Below are 20,739 nucleotides of genomic sequence, written 5' to 3' on the forward strand. Positions count from 1 at the left end.
GAATCATGCTAGCGACTTGCTAGTCATGCTAAAATAATGCTAGCGACTTGCTAGTCATGCTAAAATCATGCTAGTGACTTGCTAGTCGTGCTAAAATCATGCTAGCGACTTGCTAGTCATGCTAGAATCATGCTAGCGACTTGTTAGTCATGGTAAAATCATGCTAGCGACTTGCTAGTCATGCTAAAAATCATGTTAGCGACTTGCTAGTCTTGCTTAAATAATGCTAGTGACTTGCTAGTCTTGCTAAAATCATGCTAGCGACTTGCTAGTCATGCTAGAATCATGCTAGCGACTTGCTAGTCATGCTAAAATAATGCTAGCGACTTGCTAGTCATGCTAAAATCATGCTAGTGACTTGCTAGTCGTGCTAAAATCATGCTAGCGACTTGCTAGTCATGCTAAAATCATCCTAGCGACTTGCTAGTCATGCTAAAATCATGCTAGCGACTTGCTAGTCATGCTAAAATAATGCTAAAATCATGCTAGCGACTTGCTAGTCATGCTAAAAAAATGATAAAATCATGCTAGCGACTTGCTAGTCATGTTAAAATCATGCTAGCGACTTGCTAGTCATGCTAAAATCAGGCTAGCGACTTGCTAGTCATGTTTAAAATCATGCTAGCGACTTGCTAGTCTTGCTAAAATCATGCTAGCGACTTGCTAGTCATGCTAAAATCATGCTAGCGACTTGCTAGTCATGCTAGAATCATGCTAGCGACTTTGCTAGTCATGCTAAAATAATGCTAAAATCATGCTAGCGACTTGCTAGTCATGCTAAAATCATGCTAGCGACTTGCTAGTCGTGCTAAAATCATGCTAGCGTCTTGCTAGTCATGCTAAAATCATGCTAGCGACTTGCTAGTCATGCTAAAATCAGGCTAGCGACTTGCTAGTCATGTTTAAAATCATGCTAGCGACTTGCTAGTCTTGCTAAAATCATGCTAGCGACTTGCTAGTCATGCTAGAATCATGCTAGCGACTTTGCTAGTCATGCTAAAATAATGCTAAAATCATGCTAGCGACTTGCTAGTTGTGCTAAAATCATGCTAGCGACTTGCTAGTCATGCTAAAATCATGCTAGCGACTTGCTAGTCATGCTAAAATCATGCTAGCGACTTGTTAGTCATGGTAAAATCATGCTAGCGACTTGCTAGTCATGCTAAAAATCATGTTAGCGACTTGCTAGTCTTGCTAAAATCATGCTAGCAACTTGCTAGTCATGCTAGAATCATGCTAGCGACTTGCTAGTCATGCTAAAATCATGCTAGCGACTTGCTAGTCATGCTAGAATCATGCTAGCGACTTGTTAGTCATGGTAAAATCATGCTAGCGACTTGCTAGTCATGCTAAAAATCATGTTAGCGACTTGCTAGTCATGCTAAAAATCATGTTAGCGACTTGCTAGTCTTGCTTAAATAATGCTAGCGACTTGCTAGTCTTGCTAAAATCATGCTAGCGACTTGCTAGTCATGCTAGAATCATGCTAGCGACTTGCTAGTCATGCTAAAATAATGCTAGCGACTTGCTAGTCATGCTAAAATCATGCTAGTGACTTGCTAGTCGTGCTAAAATCATGCTAGCGACTTGGTAGTCATGCTAAAATCATGCTAGCGTCTTGCTAGTCATGCTAAAATCATGCTAGCGACTTGCTAGTCATGCTAAAATCAGGCTAGCGACTTGCTAGTCATGTTTAAAATCATGCTAGCGACTTGCTAGTCTTGCTAAAATCATGCTAGCGACTTGCTAGTCATGCTAGAATCATGCTAGCGACTTTGCTAGTCATGCTAAAATAATGCTAAAATCATGCTAGCGACTTGCTAGTTGTGCTAAAATCATGCTAGCGACTTGCTAGTCATGCTAAAATCATGCTAGCGACTTGCTAGTCATGCTAAAATCATGCTAGCGACTTGTTAGTCATGGTAAAATCATGCTAGCGACTTGCTAGTCATGCTAAAAATCATGTTAGCGACTTGCTAGTCTTGCTAAAATCATGCTAGCAACTTGCTAGTCATGCTAGAATCATGCTAGCGACTTGCTAGTCATGCTAAAAATCATGTTAACGACTTGCTAGTCTTGCTTAAATAATGCTAGCAACCGCATAGCAACACCTTAGCAACCACCGTGGGTACCTTAGCAACCGCATAGCAACACCTTAGCATCTATTCACATTCAAACTATTTATATATTCTAACTATTTATATCTATAAATCAATCTATTTTCAAACTATTTATAGCTATCTAGCCTATCTATCTTCAAACTTTATTAATCAAACTAAAACTATTTCAAACTGAAAACCTTTAAACTTTATTTAAACTAAAAGCTTTTAAAACTACTTAAAACTTACTGGCTAGGCTTTCTCAAGCCAACTTAAAGTTTGCTAACAAACTTTTTATCTAGTTACTGTTATTATCGATATTATTGTTACTGTCATCACAAAATATCATCGTTATCATCATCAATTATTTCAATTTATGGTTATTTCTATTATTTCTAAACATGCTAATACTACTTATAACATTACTATTATTCAGATTGTCATTTTTGCTCATTTTCATTTATTATCATTGCTGTTTTTGTTGTTGGTATTGTTTTTTGTTGTTGTTGTTTTTTCTGCGTTTACCATGTTGTATGTTTTTGCACTCCAAATAAAAAAAAAGGGAAGGGGAAAAAATAGTAAAACTATTTCGCAATATTACAATATAATATGTATATTAACACACAATACATACATATATAAAAATCTGTTAAAGATCCAGTCGAAATGAAATGGTGCTGACTGGTAGAAAAATTAATTAATTAAAATCACTTTTAAATGGACTAATTAATAGACATATTCAAAACGGTTTATTAAATGTAATTTAATATTTAATTAGCTTTTTATATAATTTTAAAACGTACATCTAAAATTATTATTTTAATATTTTTATTTATTTTCTTTCACTACATTTTAAAACATTGGATTAAACAAACAGTTTCTAATGTTTAGAAATTTTTGTCCATTTAAAAGCGTTTTATTTCTTTCCATTTCATGTTTGATTGCTAAATTACAATAACCTACATTTTGAAATAACATTCAAACAGATATAAACTCAGATCTGTTCTGTGATCATACGCTTGAAAAAAATCTACTGAAAATACGCTTCTAACGTTAACTATTAACAAATGTACTCACATGACTGAGGAGAATTATAATAGCTACTTTCGATTCCTCGTAACTTTTACCCAGCTCACTAAACGCTAAACTGTAAAATACTTGTGTGGTTTTTCACTGTTTTCCTTACAATTACTTAATTACATCTTATGTATAAATCTATTTAGCCTATTTATTTATTTCAATAATACATATTTGAAATAATAACATGTGACTTCGCCGCTCTACCACTAGATGTCAGTGTGATCTCGATAATGTTTTCGCTGCAGTCTGAGACTGCGATGAGGGACTTGTCAGGACCGCAGAATCCACAAATTTGCAAGAGTTTCTGTTCTTTAACTTGCTCAGCATAACTGATTGAGTGCTGAAATATAAAACCAAAAGCCCCTACTCACAACTTAGTAAAGTAAATATGTAGCACTTTGATTACAACCACTGAAGTAACACTATTTATCACAACCCAGTCTATTACATAAGATTTCGAGACACGTTGATGTTAAATCTATAGCTGAATGTTTGCATAAGCATTAACTAGCTAAGTCCTGACTGTTGGGTTACAGTATTTTATTCCCCACAAGCTGATTTATAGACATATAGACACATTTATTTGCTTGTTTTACAGATAAGCATTCAGGGATTCATATCATGTGAATTGTGTTAACTTTGGTTGCTTTTACATTCCGATATTATGCAACCTCACGTCAGCTGATTTTCAAGCTGACTTGTTTTTTGACTAAAAACATCACATAAAACTCATTAAATGTGAACATGTTTTAAGTAGCACAGTATATTTGTAGCAATAGCCTTTCTTTTACGCCAAAAATCATTAGGATAATAAGTAAAGATCATGTTCTATGAAAATATTTTTTAAATTTCCCAGTAATATGCATTGCTAAGAACTTCATTTGGACAATTTTAATGGGTATTTTCTCAGTATTTAGATTTTTTGCACCCTCAGATTACAGATTTTCAAATAGTTGTATCTCAGCCAAATATTATCCTGTCCTAACAAACCATACATCAATGGAAGCTTATTTATTCAGCTTTCAGATGATGTATACATCTCAATTTATAACTGGTTTTGTGGTCCTGGATCACAAATGTATAAAATGTCTTAATGTCTTTTAATTTTATTGACATTTTGATTAATGTCAGTAAATATTACATGGCCACAGTTTAGTTCCTCACAGGATCCTTTTTATAAACATTATTGATCCAAATGTTATGGGCAACTCCTTTCAGACTAACTGATTTTATTGTTCCTAGTTGCCTTTGTTAATGTTTTAATATGTTAATTATGCATAAAATCTGTTTACATGTTCCTGTAGATCTCTTGGTGTCATTTGTAGGTGTTTCTGGGTGGTTCACGTTGAAAAAAACACCCTAATGGAGTGTCACATGTGTACTTTGACCTGTAATGAAGTCTGAATGATTGTGCCAGTGTTATACTGTGTACTGTATAATGATCATGTGCATTTCGCTGCTGAAATGAATGAGGAGGGTGATAGCATTTTGTTCACATGAGCTTATGTTTATTTGACAACTGAGCTGCATAATTTCAAACAGCAAATGTGTAAAGCATTAAGGAAATGTGCAGCGGTCGCTCAGTTTATCCTTTAAAAAACCCATAGATTTCTTCTACAACATGAACATTAAACATACAGCATATTATTCACAAACTATATACATCCACATGCCACTGTTTAGGCAAATGACAGTTGAGGCAAAGACACTATAGGGCCTATGAAATGTGTTACAATGCAGAAATGGTACTGTTTCTATGCATTCATGAACCCAGGCCTAAAAAAGAAACACATTCAATAAAACATCCATGATCTCCTGATTGTTAAGATCTAATCTGAAAGGTCTGTTTACATGTTTATTCATGTCATGTTTTACAGTGCTCCACAACATTTGTACAACACACGGCATGACCCAAACGCTTTGCCAGGTCATAGTGACAACGTTTCAGAAAAGGCAAAACACATTTGATATAATCACATCTCTATCGGAGCCAGCTCACATGTTTGAATATGCCAGCTCAAGAGTATTATGATGTTATACATTTATAGATACATATATCCTTATATTTAAGAAGATTTCCTTAAGAAAAAACATCATAGTTTTGAGTTCAAAGGGCATTGGCTTAAAAACGAAGAGTGAGGATTGTGTTAGGAAACTGAGAAGGCAAGAAAAAGTGCACTTTACCTCTGGATTAAATAACTACTTTTATCAGAATATATACAGTACAAACTTTTATATCTACCAAAATAACACAGATTACATTCAATATCAAAGTTCCATAAGGTGCTATTATACCTTGTACATTTTTGCTAGAGGTGACACAGGACAATGATCTCAGAATTGTTGGCGAAGCACTCTCAGTGATGATTGACAGGTGATTGGTCCTGCTTTTCTCATCTGGAGTGTTTCAGACTAATTGTTCGGGAGAGAGAGAGAGAGAGAGAGAGAGAGATGGAGACTGCTGTAACATTACGTCAGAGGGTGTCGCTTACACCGTTTGTCCAATTAAAATCGCTCGAAACGTTTCGTCACCACCCCTACCAGAGGAGCATCTCTAAGAAAGAGTCTCTAAGAGTCCTGGCCCAAACACTACGCTACGTTGAGGTATGTAGGTAACTCTTTTTAAGAACTTTGAAAAGAGCAAAATACAACCGAAATCCAGTCGTACTAGAATAGAAAGGTATATATCTGACAAATACTGCAGCAGTCACACCAGCCTGCTTGAGGTCAATATCAAACATTACATCCAAGAGTCCAATATGTGACTTCCAAATCTTTGAAAGGAACGCTCTGCCAGGTTAAGCGCCATCAAGTACTGCGCTAAGCTAAGTTTCTTCATCATCAAAATTAAAGACAAATACTCAAAAAAAAAAAAAAGAAAAGTCTGAGATTTCACACATTTTCAGTCAAATACGCCATTGGGTGGCGAGACATAATTGGAGTTTCATTCAGATATCTCAAGGAATCAGTGCGAAAGGCACTGGCTGTTAGTTACAATGTCCCCCATTCTCCCCTAAAAAATGATAAACCAATTTGTTTTGAAATTTTGAGTCCTTATAATATTAATAATGCTAAACAACAACAAAAACAAAACAAATGAACAGCTTTCGCTTTGGAAATCCATAGAAACACTATAATACTCAATAACAATTAAATTAAGATAAACAGATAAATAGCAATTTATACAAGCAAACTAGTGTGCACTCAAAGGTCAAAAGGTCAGCTTTATGTACCATCGTTTTCATTTCTTTGGGGATGATGAATGGCTTCGTTTTCTGAGCCATGATGATCCCCAGACACAGGAGAGGCCAGGTCGGCCTCGTTGGACAGGTCACCGTCGGGAGACAGTGGCTCGTCGTCTTGTAAGGATGCTGTATTAAATCCAGAGGTTTTATCAGCGGATGTGTTGGGGAAAGCAATGGCGGCGGCCGCTGCAGCAGCGGCGGATGCATGTGTGGGAATCCCGGGATAAAGCCACGGGAACGGTGTGGTCAGCGCCGCCGCCGCTGCAGCCGGATACACCAACTTCTCCAAGTGACTTTTATCAAACAAAGGCATGTACGATGCAGCTGCAGACGGGTTTATAAAGTAAAACGGCATGCAAAAAGGAGTCTGTTGTCCACCAACACCCGCCATTCCCATTAAAGAGTTCATTAACGCCACGTCCGGCCGGGTATTACTAGAATCTGACGCGCTGTTCGCAGACCAGTTCATTTTGGCCTTTTTGGTGACACGCTCATCTCCGAATTCCTGCTTGATCTTAACTCCTTTGGCCATTTCGCATCCTTTCTCGGATTTGCCGTCTCCTTTCTCCGCCTCCCCTCCATATCCGCTGTCGGTGTCTGTGTCGTTCTCATTAAGCTCAAGGTTTTGAGTCCTCTGGATGACAGGGACGCAGTTGGCTTGAGTATCTCTCTGCGCGTCCCGCTCTGGAGCATCGTCGCCTGTCAGCGGCCGCTGCAGGATCCCTGCGGCTGGCTGGAACTGCGAGGAAACTTTGTGCAAGTGGTTGATGAGTCGCGTGCACATCTGCTCGCGCGCCGTCCAGTTCTCCACCTTGTTCAGATACTGCAGGACTTCTTTGGCACATGCTTGAAAGCCTGAGTGGAACGCGTCTAAGTCAGCCTGGAGGGAGGACTTTAATGAGCGCTCCCCTGTCATAAAAGAGACAAAAGTCCTGTCATAAAAACAGAAATGACAGATGGACAGACAAATAGATAGATAGATAGATAGATAGATAGATAGATAGATAGATAGATAGATAGATAGATAGATAGATAGATAGATAGATAGATAGATAGATAGAAATGAAAAATAAATATAATCAACTTATATACTGCAGATTTCTATAGACAGATAGAAATATATATATATATATATATATATATATATATATATATATATATAAATATAAAATAATAAATAAAACCAAGATAGATAGGTAGATATAAATACAAACAACAAAAAAGTGCTTTATAAAATCATTTCAATTAGATAAGATAAGCATAACTGACATAAAACAGGATAGGCTATACTTATGGGTTTATATGTGCAGCAGTTTTAGTTAAAGTACAGTACTTTAAACTCAGTTTACTGTTTTATATCATGTGGCATTGATGTTTCTCTGATTGCATTGTGTGGGTTGAACATTATGTAATTTACCGTTCTGCAAAGCTATGATCTTCTGGTGTTGTTGCTCTGTGACAGCTGTCAAAGCGTTCAAATGCTTCAGCGTCAACTCGAGAACCACTGCTTTTTCCAAGTGACCTAGAGTCTGTAAGACAATATGAACATTTATCGGATTTCCTTGCTTTTACGCGGCTGAGATACAATTACAAAACATATTTTAACAAGACCAAACAAAAATCAGTTGACTTAAGTTACCGTAAGTTTCAGATGTTCTGGTAATAAATCTTTCAGCTGCCCAATACATTCATTTATTCGGTCCCTCCTCTTCTTCTCGATCAGTCTGTGTGGTAACTTATACGCGTCCTGCGAATAACAAGTATTAGCCAGTGCAAAAAGTTCTTGAATTGATCATTCTCACTCGTTTTTTTAATAACGAGCGACACAGAGTGCTACGTGAACTTGACGGACATCACGTTTCCATCACGGGTCTAGTTTGCTTACCTTTCCTTCTTCTCTCTTCACCCCTCTTTTGGATTTGCACATGTAGAGAGACGAATATTCAACCCTATAAAAAGAAACCCCTAAGTTTTAGAAAGCAAATCTATTCATTTCGACTTCAACCTCACACATTTAAAAAAAAATTAAAAACAAATATATATATATATAAATATATATAAAATTTACCCCAAGAAATCCGCGTGATCCAGGAACTGTCTGCCCTGCATTCTCGGTATTCTTTCATCCATAACTTTATCCCACTTTCTTCTTTTACAATTCAGGTTTCGTTAATCCAGTATCAGCGGAGCGGCAGTGCGTTGTGTCCGGTATCGCGCAGCAGCACCTCTGAATGATGATGTGTGTGCGCGCTCGCCTGAGCTGCCACTTTGCCCAGCACTCTCGCGCACTCACTCTGCGCGTGGCGACTACAGCGCACGCGCGCCTTCACCAGGAACCGCGAGCTGACTCACGTGTAAACTGCACCAGCTCGAGAGTCTGGGAATTAAATGAGCTTGAAAGTTGTCAGTTCATTGGCGAAGAGACGCTGAAAAATAAAACCGCAGCACGCCGTTCAAACGCTTTCAAATAATTGTATTTGAGGTCTCAAGCATAAAATCTACACATTTAAATGTGAAAATCCAGGATATTTATTAAAATATGTATTTATTGCTTTTATATAACACCATGCTTCAAAAAAATAAAAATAAAAACCCAATGCTGGGTGAAATATGGATAAACCCAGCGACTTGGTTGTTTTGACCCACAGCGATTGGGTTAAATTTGTATTAAACTGATCTATTGCTTAAAAATTACTGTATTTTTTGTTTAAAATAAACCTAAAATGGGTTGGAAATTAACATTTATTAATATGTTCAATTAATGAACATTTATCAATAAGTTGAATAAATATTAATTAAATAATAAACATTTTTTTAAATTGCTTATTAATAAATGTTCACCTTTAGATTTTTGCTGATGCCTCTAGTAATTATGTGTCAGATTTATAATTTACAACCTTTTTTTGGTTCATTTTACGCCAGCCATTTGTAAACAATAGTTGAGTTAAATAAAACTACCCAGAAAGTTTGTCCATATTTCACCAAGTGTTGGGTTGTATTTAACCATTAAGCATTTATAGAGTGTTTTTTTTTTTTTAAATCAACGAACTGCAAATACATATCAAATATTTATAAAAAATAATTTATCATCATTATTTGCAGTTTTATTCACTACTTTAATGTGGAAATAAGCCTATGTGCAAGAGAAATAATGAGAAGAATAACAATGTGCAGTAAATGGTAAATCTGTGTGCACTACAAACCAGTGTGTTCATAATTAAAACAATACATTAAAATAACATAGTAGAACATACCAATTTGCTATATCAAGCTGCAAAACAAACTGTTTTGTACAGCTAAAATGTTTGACTATTCTTACAGGGACAAAGGTGGATAATGTGAACTTTTCTAAAGTTTTGTGCAGCATGTTTAGCTTGAACTAACATCTAGATCTACAGAGATTGCTTCGCCTATACATGCCATCTGAAACGAGGTGTGACATAACACAGCAGCACATAGAATAAGCTCTTGATATAGTCTGGCTGAAAATAGACCACATTCTGTCAATATCCAGCCTTTCATAAGACTTTAGCAGATGAGATTTTAAATCTGAGTTTTCCAGCATAAAATGAACCTTGTTTTACACAAAGTCTAGGTGAATGCAGACATACTCATTATAAGAAACACGCCCTGCATGTAGTTAATGACTCTCCATAATTACCACAAAGTGAAATGAACACGTAGCATATCTGCACTCTCGCATAATATTCATAAGAGATTAACAGTAACCCGCTCACATGCCCGCGGGTCACGTAACTTCATCAAAATCATGTGACTGACTCCAGGCTGTTATGAATAGATTACACAGTGTGTTGCAGGAGGCTGGCAGGACTCGAGCGCTCGCCCACGTTTGCCAGAGATGAGAATCGTTTCTGCTCCGTAAGATCCCTGTTTCCTGTTTAGTTTCAGGGAGACTGGTAGCTGTCGTGTGTTGGAGTCCCCCTTTATGTCTTCCCTCCCCTTTTCAACCCTCCCTCCTTTCCGTCTCCTCTTCTGTGCTCTATATGTGGCTCTTGTGGAATCTGCTCCAAATGTTTTCCATATTAGTTCAGAGTCCTTTCTGATTCCGAATAGCAGGGATCGCGTAGGGAGAGAAGCCTCCAGTGAGGAGGGAAGGGAAGGGAAGGGCAGGGCGAGGGAAGAGAGCAAAAGGCAAGGAAGAAAAGGGAAGGACAAACACAAAGAGGGCGAGTGCAAGAACGTCCAGTCGGCCTCAAAGGAAGATTAAGAATCTCAGCACGAGACAGAAGGAGGAATTATGGGGTCAGGGACGAGTCCGATGGGGTCGGCTGGAGGAGGCAACGCGGCCGCTGGCAAGGAGAAGAAGGGACAAGCTGAAACTGGAGGCCCAGTGCTGGAGGAAGCCCAAAAGTGTTGTGGCTGCCGCTTTCCTTTGCTGGTCGCTCTGTTGCAGCTTCTGCTGGGCATCGCAGTAGCTGCTGTGGCCTTCCTAATGGTTACCATTAGCTCCTCTCTGCTGGCCAGGGAGACGCCCCATTGGGCCGGCATCATTGTAAGCTTCCTTTTGCTCTTCATCAACCTCTCCCTCAACTCCCAGCATGCCTTGTTTACTCTTTCGGGGCCATGCATGAGGCCATCTTGTATCAGTTCCACTGGCCACATAGCCATAGTGTACATAAGCATACATAAACAATGTTACAGAGATGCATGACCATGTACGCATGTCCAAAAATAACAGTGAGAACAATGAATACATTTATGAACAGAATCATGAGTTTTAAAGAGAGTATCATGTTGCAAATCTGGAATGTTCATATGCTAATCAAAACTCGTACAGTCGTATTTCGGTCCTCGCAGGGTTGGGGGGGGTGGATACAGTGTTGCCAGACAACAAAACCCGCCCACTTGCTACTCAAACCTAGCACAATAGCGTTTTAAGGGATTCCCCTAGTAAAAATCACATTCTAGGGGGTAAAATACAAGATTTTTGGCGTTATCACGTTTTTTTCCAGTACAGTTCGCATTCCAGGTGCTAAATATAACATTATTTGGGTCACATCTCATGAAAAACAACCCGCAGCAAGAGTTTTAAAGTATACCAATTTCGCGGAAAAACCACAGACTTGGCAACACTGGAAAAATATGTGTTTTTTTAGCAGGGTTCCCCTGGTAAAATTCTCATTCCGAGGATAAATATCATGTTATTGGGGTCGCTTCAAGCCGCAAACATAAAAAACAACCTGCAGCAAGAGTCTTAAAGTAGCTTAATTCCGCAAGAAAACCACAGACTTGGCAACACTGGTAAAATGAGCATTCCAGGGGCTAAATATCACATTATTGGGGTCGCTTCAACCCGCAGATATTAAAAAACAACCCGCATCAAGAGTGTTAAAGTATCCCAATTTCGCTGGAAAACCGCAGACTTGGCAACACTGGTAAAATACATGTTTTTTGCCAGGGTTCCCCTGGTAAAATTAGCATTCCAGGGGCTAAATATCACATTATTGAGGTTGCTTCAACCCGCAGACATGAAAAACAACCCGCAACAAGAGTGTCAAATTAGCCCTATTCTGCAGGAAAACCGCAGACTTGGCAACACCGCTAAAATGCATGTTTTTGGCAGGGTTTCCCTGGTAAAATTAGCATTTCAGGGGCCAAATATCACGTTATTAGGGTTGATTCGACCCGCGTGACATTAAAAAGAATCGGCGACAACAGTGTTAAAGTAACCCAATTCTGTGGAAAAACCGCAGACTTGGCAACACTGGTAAAATACATGTTTTTTGGCAGGGTTCCCTTGGTAAAATTGGCATTCCAGGGGCTAAATATCACATTATTGGAGAAGCTTCAACCCGCAGATATGAAACAAGAGTGTTAGAGTAGCCCAATTCTGCGGGAAAACTGCAGACTTGGCAATACTGGTAAAATACATGTTTTTTGGCTGGGTTCCTCTGGTAAAATTCACATTCCAGGGGCTAAATATCACGTTATTGGGGTTGCTTCATCCCATGGACATAAAATACAACCAGCAGCAAGAGTTTTAAAGTAGCCCAATTCCACGTGAAAACCGCGGACTTGGCAACACGTCCATAGGCTTACTTCCGCATTGAAGAATAAGGTGGATAGCGAAAAATAGATTTAAAGTTTAAAAACAACAAAGGTTCCTTAGACAGAAACACTACTAAAAATGCTGCAGCTTTGAGAATCACAGGAGAATTAGATCAAGCTGTATCCTTAAATAAATAGAAAACAAATCTTCAAACGATTCAAAGCAATCCCTCTGTGCAGACAAGCATGTCCAGTCACGTAGGTCGTGCGACAACATAACATGGACTGAAACATACATTGCATGCATCTGTTTTTTTTTTCTCTAGAAAGTACATTATTTAACCCCTGTTTAACCTTTAACTAATCTGGTTTTCAGTCAAAAATAGCCAGCTTTTTAAAAATTGCTTGTACATCTCTCATTATAGTCATCTTGGATTCAATATTTTTGTCATAATTTTGTCATATTTTGTCAAAAACTGGCGCCTAAACTTAGATCAACATAAAATCAGTGAGGCCTTCAATCAATCAGTTGAAAAGAAATACAAAAATTGTGCTAACTGAAAGAAAACAAGCAAACATTTTAAACAAGTGAATTTTCAGAGATGGTTTTGACAAACCTGTGCAGTAACACTCCCATTTGTTAATGTTAGTTAATGCATTAATTAATATTAATTAGCACTAAGCAATGCATGTTACATTATTTCATATTATTATTTATTTATATATATATATATTTAAAATACTTGTAATGTTAGTTAATAGTTAATACACCTGTTTTTTGTTTGTTCCTTTTAGCTTAGGTCCATTAAATATACTATTAGCAGAATATAATTAAAACATTTACTTAATTAAAAAAAAAAAAAAAATATATATATATATATATATATATATATATATATATATTCATAATATAAACGTTTGATTCTAATAACTCTAATTAAAGTTAATTAATGCTTTAGAAGAATTTTTTCATTGTTAGTTCAAGGTAACTAATGTTCTGTAGTTACTGTTAACAATTTACACTTTTAGATTTTAGATTTTTAAAGAAGTGTCTCGAAGTACAGTAAAAGCAGTAAAATTTTGAAATAGTTGTACTATTTAGACTAGTTTTTTATATTTGAATATATTTTAAAATGAAATTTATTCTTGTTATTTAAAAGCTGAATTTTTTGCATCATTACTCCAGTCACTCTTTTGATTTGCTGCTCAGAAACAATTATTATTATGTTGAAAACAGCTGACCATATTTTTTTTCAGGATTCTTTGATGAATAGAAAGTTAAAATAGAATTTCTCCAGCAGCATTTCTCTGAAATAGATCTTTTTCAGAAAAGAAAAGAATATTAGAATGATTTCTGAAGGATCATGTCACACTGAAGACTGGAGTAATGCTGAAAATGTAGCTTTGATCACAGGAATAAATTACATTTTAAAACATATTCAAATAGAAAACAGTTATTTTAAATACTAAAATATTTCAAATAATTTTACTGTTTTTGCTGTGCTTTGGATTAAATAAATGCAGGCTTGGTGAGCAGAAACATTCTAAACCTTACTGTTCAAAAACTTTTGACTGGTAGTGTAAACTTATTGTAAACTGTTACAAAATAGTTTTTCTTGCGTTTCTAACTTAAATTGCAATTTTGAATTCTGTTTGTTACCTCCATTCAAACTCAGGAATTTACCTGAAATTCAAAACACATTCTCTCTTCAATTCTGAATGCCACACAATCCCAATATACCACTGTTTTATTACGTAAAACATTAGCTATTGTGGCAATAAAACAAAGTAATGTCTTTATGAGATTGCTGTGTTAAATACACACATTCAAATTTACGGACGCACATATTGGAGCGATAAGGTAGATCAGAGAGTATCTCTGTTTACACTGGTATCTCAAGTTCAGGCCCCACGAGACCAGTGCTGCTGTTCCTGGAGAAAAACGCTGAGGTCACCAAGACTTCAGAACCTGGGAAAAACAATCAAATTAGATACCGCACGTTAGTCACAAGACTCCAATCATGCTGAGAAAAAGAGCGGGGAGAATAAAAGAAGAAAAGAGGGAGATAAAAAGCGTGAGTGATAAAGATATCTTGAAGGGTGGGGGGGTCAAGCTATTCAATTTGCAACGGCAGTCAATATATTATCAGATGACAACTCAATGCTGAGTTGCACAATGCTGATTACAATAAGGGTTATGGTTGGCACATAACAAGCCTGGCAGACATAGAGAACTTAAGAGGTCTGCTGCACTGCAAATAAGATTACAGCAACCCTGGTATGTGTTCATGACAACAATGGCAACATTTTTCAACAACAGAGGCTGAGATGCACATGATCACGGTGATCACCTCCAAACAGCCTAATAAAACTTAATAAGCATATATGATTAGTTTATATATGGTACTTTTAGGGTCTAAATGACAACACGTCTACAGACTGCTGCAGGGATGGTGTGTTTTTCTAGGCCACAACTACACTGAAAAGTTGAAGTTTTCACCAGTTTCAACTTAAAAACTGAAGTTTAGCAGCTGCCTTAAAATATTGAGTTAAATCAACTTCAGTCATTTAAACTCACAAGTTTGATTGTAATAAGTTAAAATGACTTGTAGTTTTAAGCTGATTTAACTTAAAAACTTAAGGCAGCTGCTGAACTTAGGTTTTAAGCTGAAACTGGTGAAAACTTTTTACAGTTCCAGTTTTTTTGAATGCTTTTATGATTAAATGCCTGACACATGGTCTGTGGTTAACACATTTGTTTATGATCACACTCTTCAAAGAATATGTTTTGTAAATAAATACTGAAAGAGGCTTCAAAAGTTGTGTTGATTCGTGAAGATTATCATGATGAACAAAACATGTGAGAATCATAAACCTTTGTTCATCACAGAGCTTCTTTTCTGCGATAATCCAAAAGCCAATTCACAAATCCTATTGGGGTTTTGCTGAGGGAATCAGGGTGATGCTAATTTTTGGGTTGGCCTACAAAAAATGTCATCACAGCTCTCTATAAAAATACTCTGTGTTGTGTTTTGCAGATGATTGTGGTGTCTCTTGTGGGATTCATCCTCTTCTGTATCACCAGAGTGCCTCATGAGAGAGCGTCCGCTAAATTCATTTTAAAGGTAAAAATGAATGCAGTTTTTGCAGAAGTTATATTGCAAATCATATGTAAATGCTTTTCAAACAGACTTTAAAACATGCAGAAGTGCAATCTTCTATGAAGTCTATGGCAAAACGTAGTAGGTATCCAGCAACCAGTCTATAATTATATAATTCTTCTTATCAGTGTATTTTAAAGGAATCATTCATTCATCCAGAAATGAAATTATGTTATCATATAATGATCATTTAGCCTACTCACTTTCATTCCAACCTACTATTATTTTATGATGTGATATATAGAATGCCCATGCAGCTCTTTTTGCCATTCAACAAAAGTGGAAAGCGATTTACAAGTCTCCAAAAACCCAAAAAAGCATTGTAATTGTATAACAAAAGTAGTTCATATTACTTGTCAGTCTATATTTCAAGTCGCCTGAGTGAATTAGCGACGTTGTTTTGAGTCACTTGTTTTCAATGAATCAGTTGAAGTGTTTCACAAAACTTATCTAAATGACTTTTTCTTGCAATTTGGTCTTTGTGGTTCTTTGGTTGACAACTCACCTATTGCGATGAGGTCCAAATGGTCATATTCAGAGCTGATAATAAGAGTGAATGCGGGAAGTTGTGAAAGAAAAGAGGGAATATTACAAATAGAATGTTCTGGACATATTTTCAACTCAAGTTGAACCATGACTTGAATCGACACCATGAAAATATTAGGGTTGCGACGATAAATCATTGCATTGCAATTAGTGGATCGATTCTGAGATTTCCCGACTGCATCGCTATTCTTTCTGGAATCGATTCCTAGTTTAGGTCTTTTTAGCAGATGGCGCTCTAATCTAGTTTTTAATCGCACATTCAAATGATCATGAAGAAGAGCGTTAAAAAGCATGATGTAATTAATGTAATTGCACCTTGGCTCAGAATGCTGAAGATTAATAAACAGTCCACTGTGAACTCCCTCCTAATTCATTTCAACCTTTTTGAACTTTATGCATGATTATTTTAGGTTCAAGCGTGTAAGGAATTGGAAGCAAACGGAGTTCGGCTGTTTCTAAAACATGCACTGCCATCAGCGGTTCAAAACTAAGCACAGAATCGATTCAAGAGAGAATCGTGATGCATTCGGAAATCTCAGAATCGATGGAGAATCATTTCATAGGTTTATCGTCGTAACCCTAGAAAAAATAGCTAACTTGAACTACTTTTTTCTTGTCAAGCTCATTGGAATGAATGTATTTCTGTGTACGAAATCACATACTCTCCGAGTAGGTATACTTTTTTTTGGAAGTAGTTACTTAGTGACCATTTAAGGTTAAGATACGTTCAAGCAGTAATAATTAAGATATTAACCTAATATTTCCCCTGCTGAAAAAACAGCTAAAACCAGCCTAGACTGGTTGGCTGGTCTTAGCTGGTTAAAGCAGGAAGTAGCTGGTTTTAGCTGGTGGTCTCCCAGCCTGACCAGCTAAAACCAGCCTGGCCAGGCTGGGAAAGTGGCCAAAACCCCTCTAAAACCAGCCTGCTGACTAGCTATGAACAGCTAAAACCAGCCAACCAGCCTAGGCTAGTTTTAGCTGTTTTTTCCGCAGGGTCACCTACCTGACTGGAAATGATAAGAACTTGTCAAGATTCTTGCCCTGGAAATCCTGATTTAGTTTGGCCAACCACAAACGCATTTTGTTCCTCAGACAGTTTTTTGCACTCTTTTCCTTGACTTGCTATAACTTTTGCCAGTCTATAGTACTCCAAATGTTTTAGTACAGCCAAAACATGACAATAATTGACCATTTTCCGCAGCAATAATCAGCAAAATATGCAAGTTTTGTTGTTATTCTTCTCATTATTATTATTATGTTTTTACAATGCATCATCAATCAGCCATACAGGCGGCACTGAGCGTAAACAATGCCACTGAACCAAATGAAACTTGCATATTTTGCTGATTATTGCTACTGAATATGTTCAATTATTGTCATGTTTTGGGCTGTACTAATCGGTCAGACTGGGAAAAACATTTTGGAGTACTATAGACTGCCAAAAGCTAGAACAAATCAAGGAGAAGAATGCCAAAAACTGTCTGAGGAACAAAAGGCGTTTGTGGTTGTATTAGGCTAATATCTTAATTAATAATGCTAGTACATATCTTTAGCACCTTTTAACTTTAGTTTGTCAAAAAAAAGTCCTTCTCTATATGATTTAGCAGCTTCCACACCATTTTCTCCGTGGTTTAAACAGCATAAATTAGCAGAACAGCATATTCAGTAGTACATTATCCATGCAATCCACGCTGTTGTTTACATCAGAGTATCGCCAATACGGCATCCAGGTGACTGACCACTCTCTATAGCATTTACCTTTAAAATCACTATCATTGTTACTGTATGGTAAATGTTATGGCTATAGCTCCATTTGTGTTTCATAAAAAGAAAGTAATACTTGGTCTGTATGGTGTGAGTGTGCTAATGGCAAGATCAAAGTTTTCAGGTCAACTGTGTCTTTAATTAGGCATATTTTTAATATTTAATGGACCATTGACGCTGGCAGTAACATTCCTGAGTCATCAAATCAGAACACAGAGTTGGTTTTAAATGAACAGGAATAGGCATTTTAGTCTATTTAAATCTGATTTCCAGCACCTTGCCTTAATCATCGCAAATGACTGTAGCTACTTTATCACTTCTGCCCAGCTCCTGTACTTCTTCCTGTGCACATTGGGGCTGGTCATCTCTGCAGTGGTCATCGCCTTCCAGTGCTACCATTACACCCTGACTAACAGCTACAGCTGCAAGGAAATGGGGGAGTATTGTTCATGCACCCTGGACCCCGAGGATCCCATCGCCCGCACTTTCACCTACATCGGCGTGACAGACTGCAGTGCCATCGTAAGCACTCTACCCATGTATTACCTTCTGCAGATGGTGCTGAACCTGGCTCAGGCTATTGTCTGCCTGGTGGGGGCCTTCCTTCTATGGAAGCACAGGTACCAGGTGTTTTTCGCCGGGCTACAGACGGGATCTCCTTCTGCCCAGAATTGGCAGAAAGTTTAGGGCACAGAGAGATTTCTCTGGAGAAGTAAACATGTGGAGTGTGGGAGTGTTTGTGCCTTTAGGGAAGAAACTGTTTGCTGCAATATATGCCCCGCTGGGAGTTTTATGGCATGTGACCTTTTATCAAAGCAGTTAAATAAGACCGTGTTTGTATTGCCATATTCTAATATTTTGGAAAGTTTTATGCAATTTTTAGAGTTGTTGTATTTTTCTACATTGGCTGTTTGAAAATTTCCACTTGTCCAGGTTAACCGTTTATTTTTACCACTGCCAAGGAGAGTATTTTTATCTATGAAACCAGTAAGTGACGCAAAGCGAGAGCTGACGTTTCAGGGAAATGAGTGACACAATCTGTTGTTGTGGTTGTCATTGCTGTATATGCGTTTATTACATGCATACAAATTCATTCAATTTCCAGTATTAAATTTTGCTTGAGCAAAAAAACCAAAACACCTTAAAAATGCAATTATTCACACATTGACCTTTACATTTAACACTGTTTTTCTAACTTCAGGTGCATTCGTTGACAGAGGAAATTCCTGTTTATTTAATTCCTGTTGGGATTATTCAAATATTTAACTATTATGTTAAATATTTGAATTGAAATTAACGATCAACTATTTATTTAAATGAACTATCAAAACATAATGTATTAAATTAGATTTTATATTTGCATTTTTTATTATGCTAATACCAGTCATAAGTTTTTGAACAGTAAGATTTAAGTTTTTTTTTCTGCTCACCAAGCCTGCATTTATTTGATCCAAAACACAGCAACATTTTAAAATTGTAAAATACTTTTACTATTTAAAAATAACTGTTTTTTTTTTTCGTAATTCAAAGCTGAATTTTTAGCATCATTACTCCAGTCACATGATCCTTCAGAAATCATTCTAATATTCTGATTTGCTGCTCAAAAAAACATTTATTATTATGATGTTGAAAACAGCTAAGCACAATTTTTGCAGCTTTCTTTGATGAATAGAACGTTTAAAAGAACAGCATTTATCTGAAATAGAATTTTTTGTAACATAATAAATGTCTTTATCTTCACTTTTGATCGATTTAAAGCATCCTTGCTAAATAAAAGTATTAATTTCCCTTCCTCCCAAAATAAATAAATAAATATATAAATAATTATACATTATAAATTATATTTGTGAAGTGACTTCTTTAAAAAAAAAAAAACATTAAAAATCTTACTGTTCAAGAACTTTTGACTGGTAGTGTATATATAATTTCTAGTTTATTAATAAGCCATATTAAGCACTCGAATGTGGATACACAAGAGAATACACAGTAGCAACGCTTAGATAAAATGCGATTTCTAAAATATAACATATCAAAAAATTAAATGCAGTACTGTTTTACCTAAAGAACTGTCTAGAGCACAAAACAAAAGCACTGTGTACACAGAAATAATAGGTGTGTCCAGTGACTATGTTGGACGGGTTTGTGGACTGAACTCACAGTTCATGCAGCCAGTGAACAGCAGTCAGTCAGGGATTGGGGGGGTTCAAAGGGGTACTTTGACAAACAGCAGGTCACTGCCTCTGGATTTATGCAATGGAAGGGCAAATGGTCTTTAACCTTTTTACACAGGTCTCTTGCATACTTTAAATTTGAAAACTGAGCGAATGTAAAGCCTGACAATCAAACCAAAAAGCTCTGCTTGGCGTCATTAGATCCTCGTCAATGAAGCTTGTAAACCAAATTAAAACAACCGAGTGATCTGAACACTGCCAACAGGAAGAGAGCTGCCTGAGGTGTTAAAAGAGTCTGTTGCTTTAAAGAGACCTTCAGTCTGGTGTTTGGAAGACATGCAACATGATGCTTCAGCACAGGGGGAAAAAAACATAAATGTAAGCTTTGTATGACTCATCTTTCCTTTGAGCTGATTTCTAATAAAAGGCATTTACATAACTCTCTCTCCTTCATCATTCAATTGCATGTCCTTTAATTATTAACTGAATTTCATACTTGTGTGTTCTTCTTGTGTTGTCAAGCAAACGGAAATATGCTGTCATTGGATCACATATACAAATACACTACCAGTCAAAAGTTTTTAATGTTTTAAGTCTCTTCTGCTCACCAAGCCTGCATTTATTTGATCCAAAACACAGCAAAAGCAGTAAAATTGTAAAATAT

The 20,739-nt window shown here is 36.8% G+C and overlaps 2 protein-coding genes across 2 annotated transcripts; one reads left to right on the forward strand and one right to left on the reverse strand.

The window, feature by feature from the left end:
• Positions 1–4,665: 4,665 nt before the first annotated feature.
• Positions 4,666–8,703, reverse strand: bhlhe41 (basic helix-loop-helix family, member e41). Its single transcript, XM_073850281.1, has 5 exons — positions 8,493–8,703; positions 8,310–8,373; positions 8,064–8,171; positions 7,842–7,953; positions 4,666–7,333 (listed from the first exon to the last, which is right to left on the reverse strand). The coding sequence occupies exons 1-5, from the start codon at positions 8,552–8,554 to the stop codon at positions 6,405–6,407; spliced, it is 1,275 nt and encodes a 424-aa protein (XP_073706382.1). The 5' UTR covers positions 8,555–8,703; the 3' UTR covers positions 4,666–6,404.
• Positions 8,704–10,422: 1,719 nt separating this feature from the next.
• sspn (sarcospan (Kras oncogene-associated gene)) lies at positions 10,423–20,514 on the forward strand. Its single transcript, XM_073850282.1, has 3 exons — positions 10,423–10,937; positions 15,472–15,558; positions 18,232–20,514. Exons 1-3 carry the CDS (start codon positions 10,683–10,685, stop codon positions 18,589–18,591), a joined length of 702 nt encoding a protein of 233 aa, XP_073706383.1. The 5' UTR covers positions 10,423–10,682; the 3' UTR covers positions 18,592–20,514.
• Positions 20,515–20,739: the final 225 nt, after the last annotated feature.

This window comes from Garra rufa, chromosome 11, assembly GCF_049309525.1.
Source record: "Garra rufa chromosome 11, GarRuf1.0, whole genome shotgun sequence".
NCBI lineage: Eukaryota > Metazoa > Chordata > Actinopteri > Cypriniformes > Cyprinidae > Garra > Garra rufa.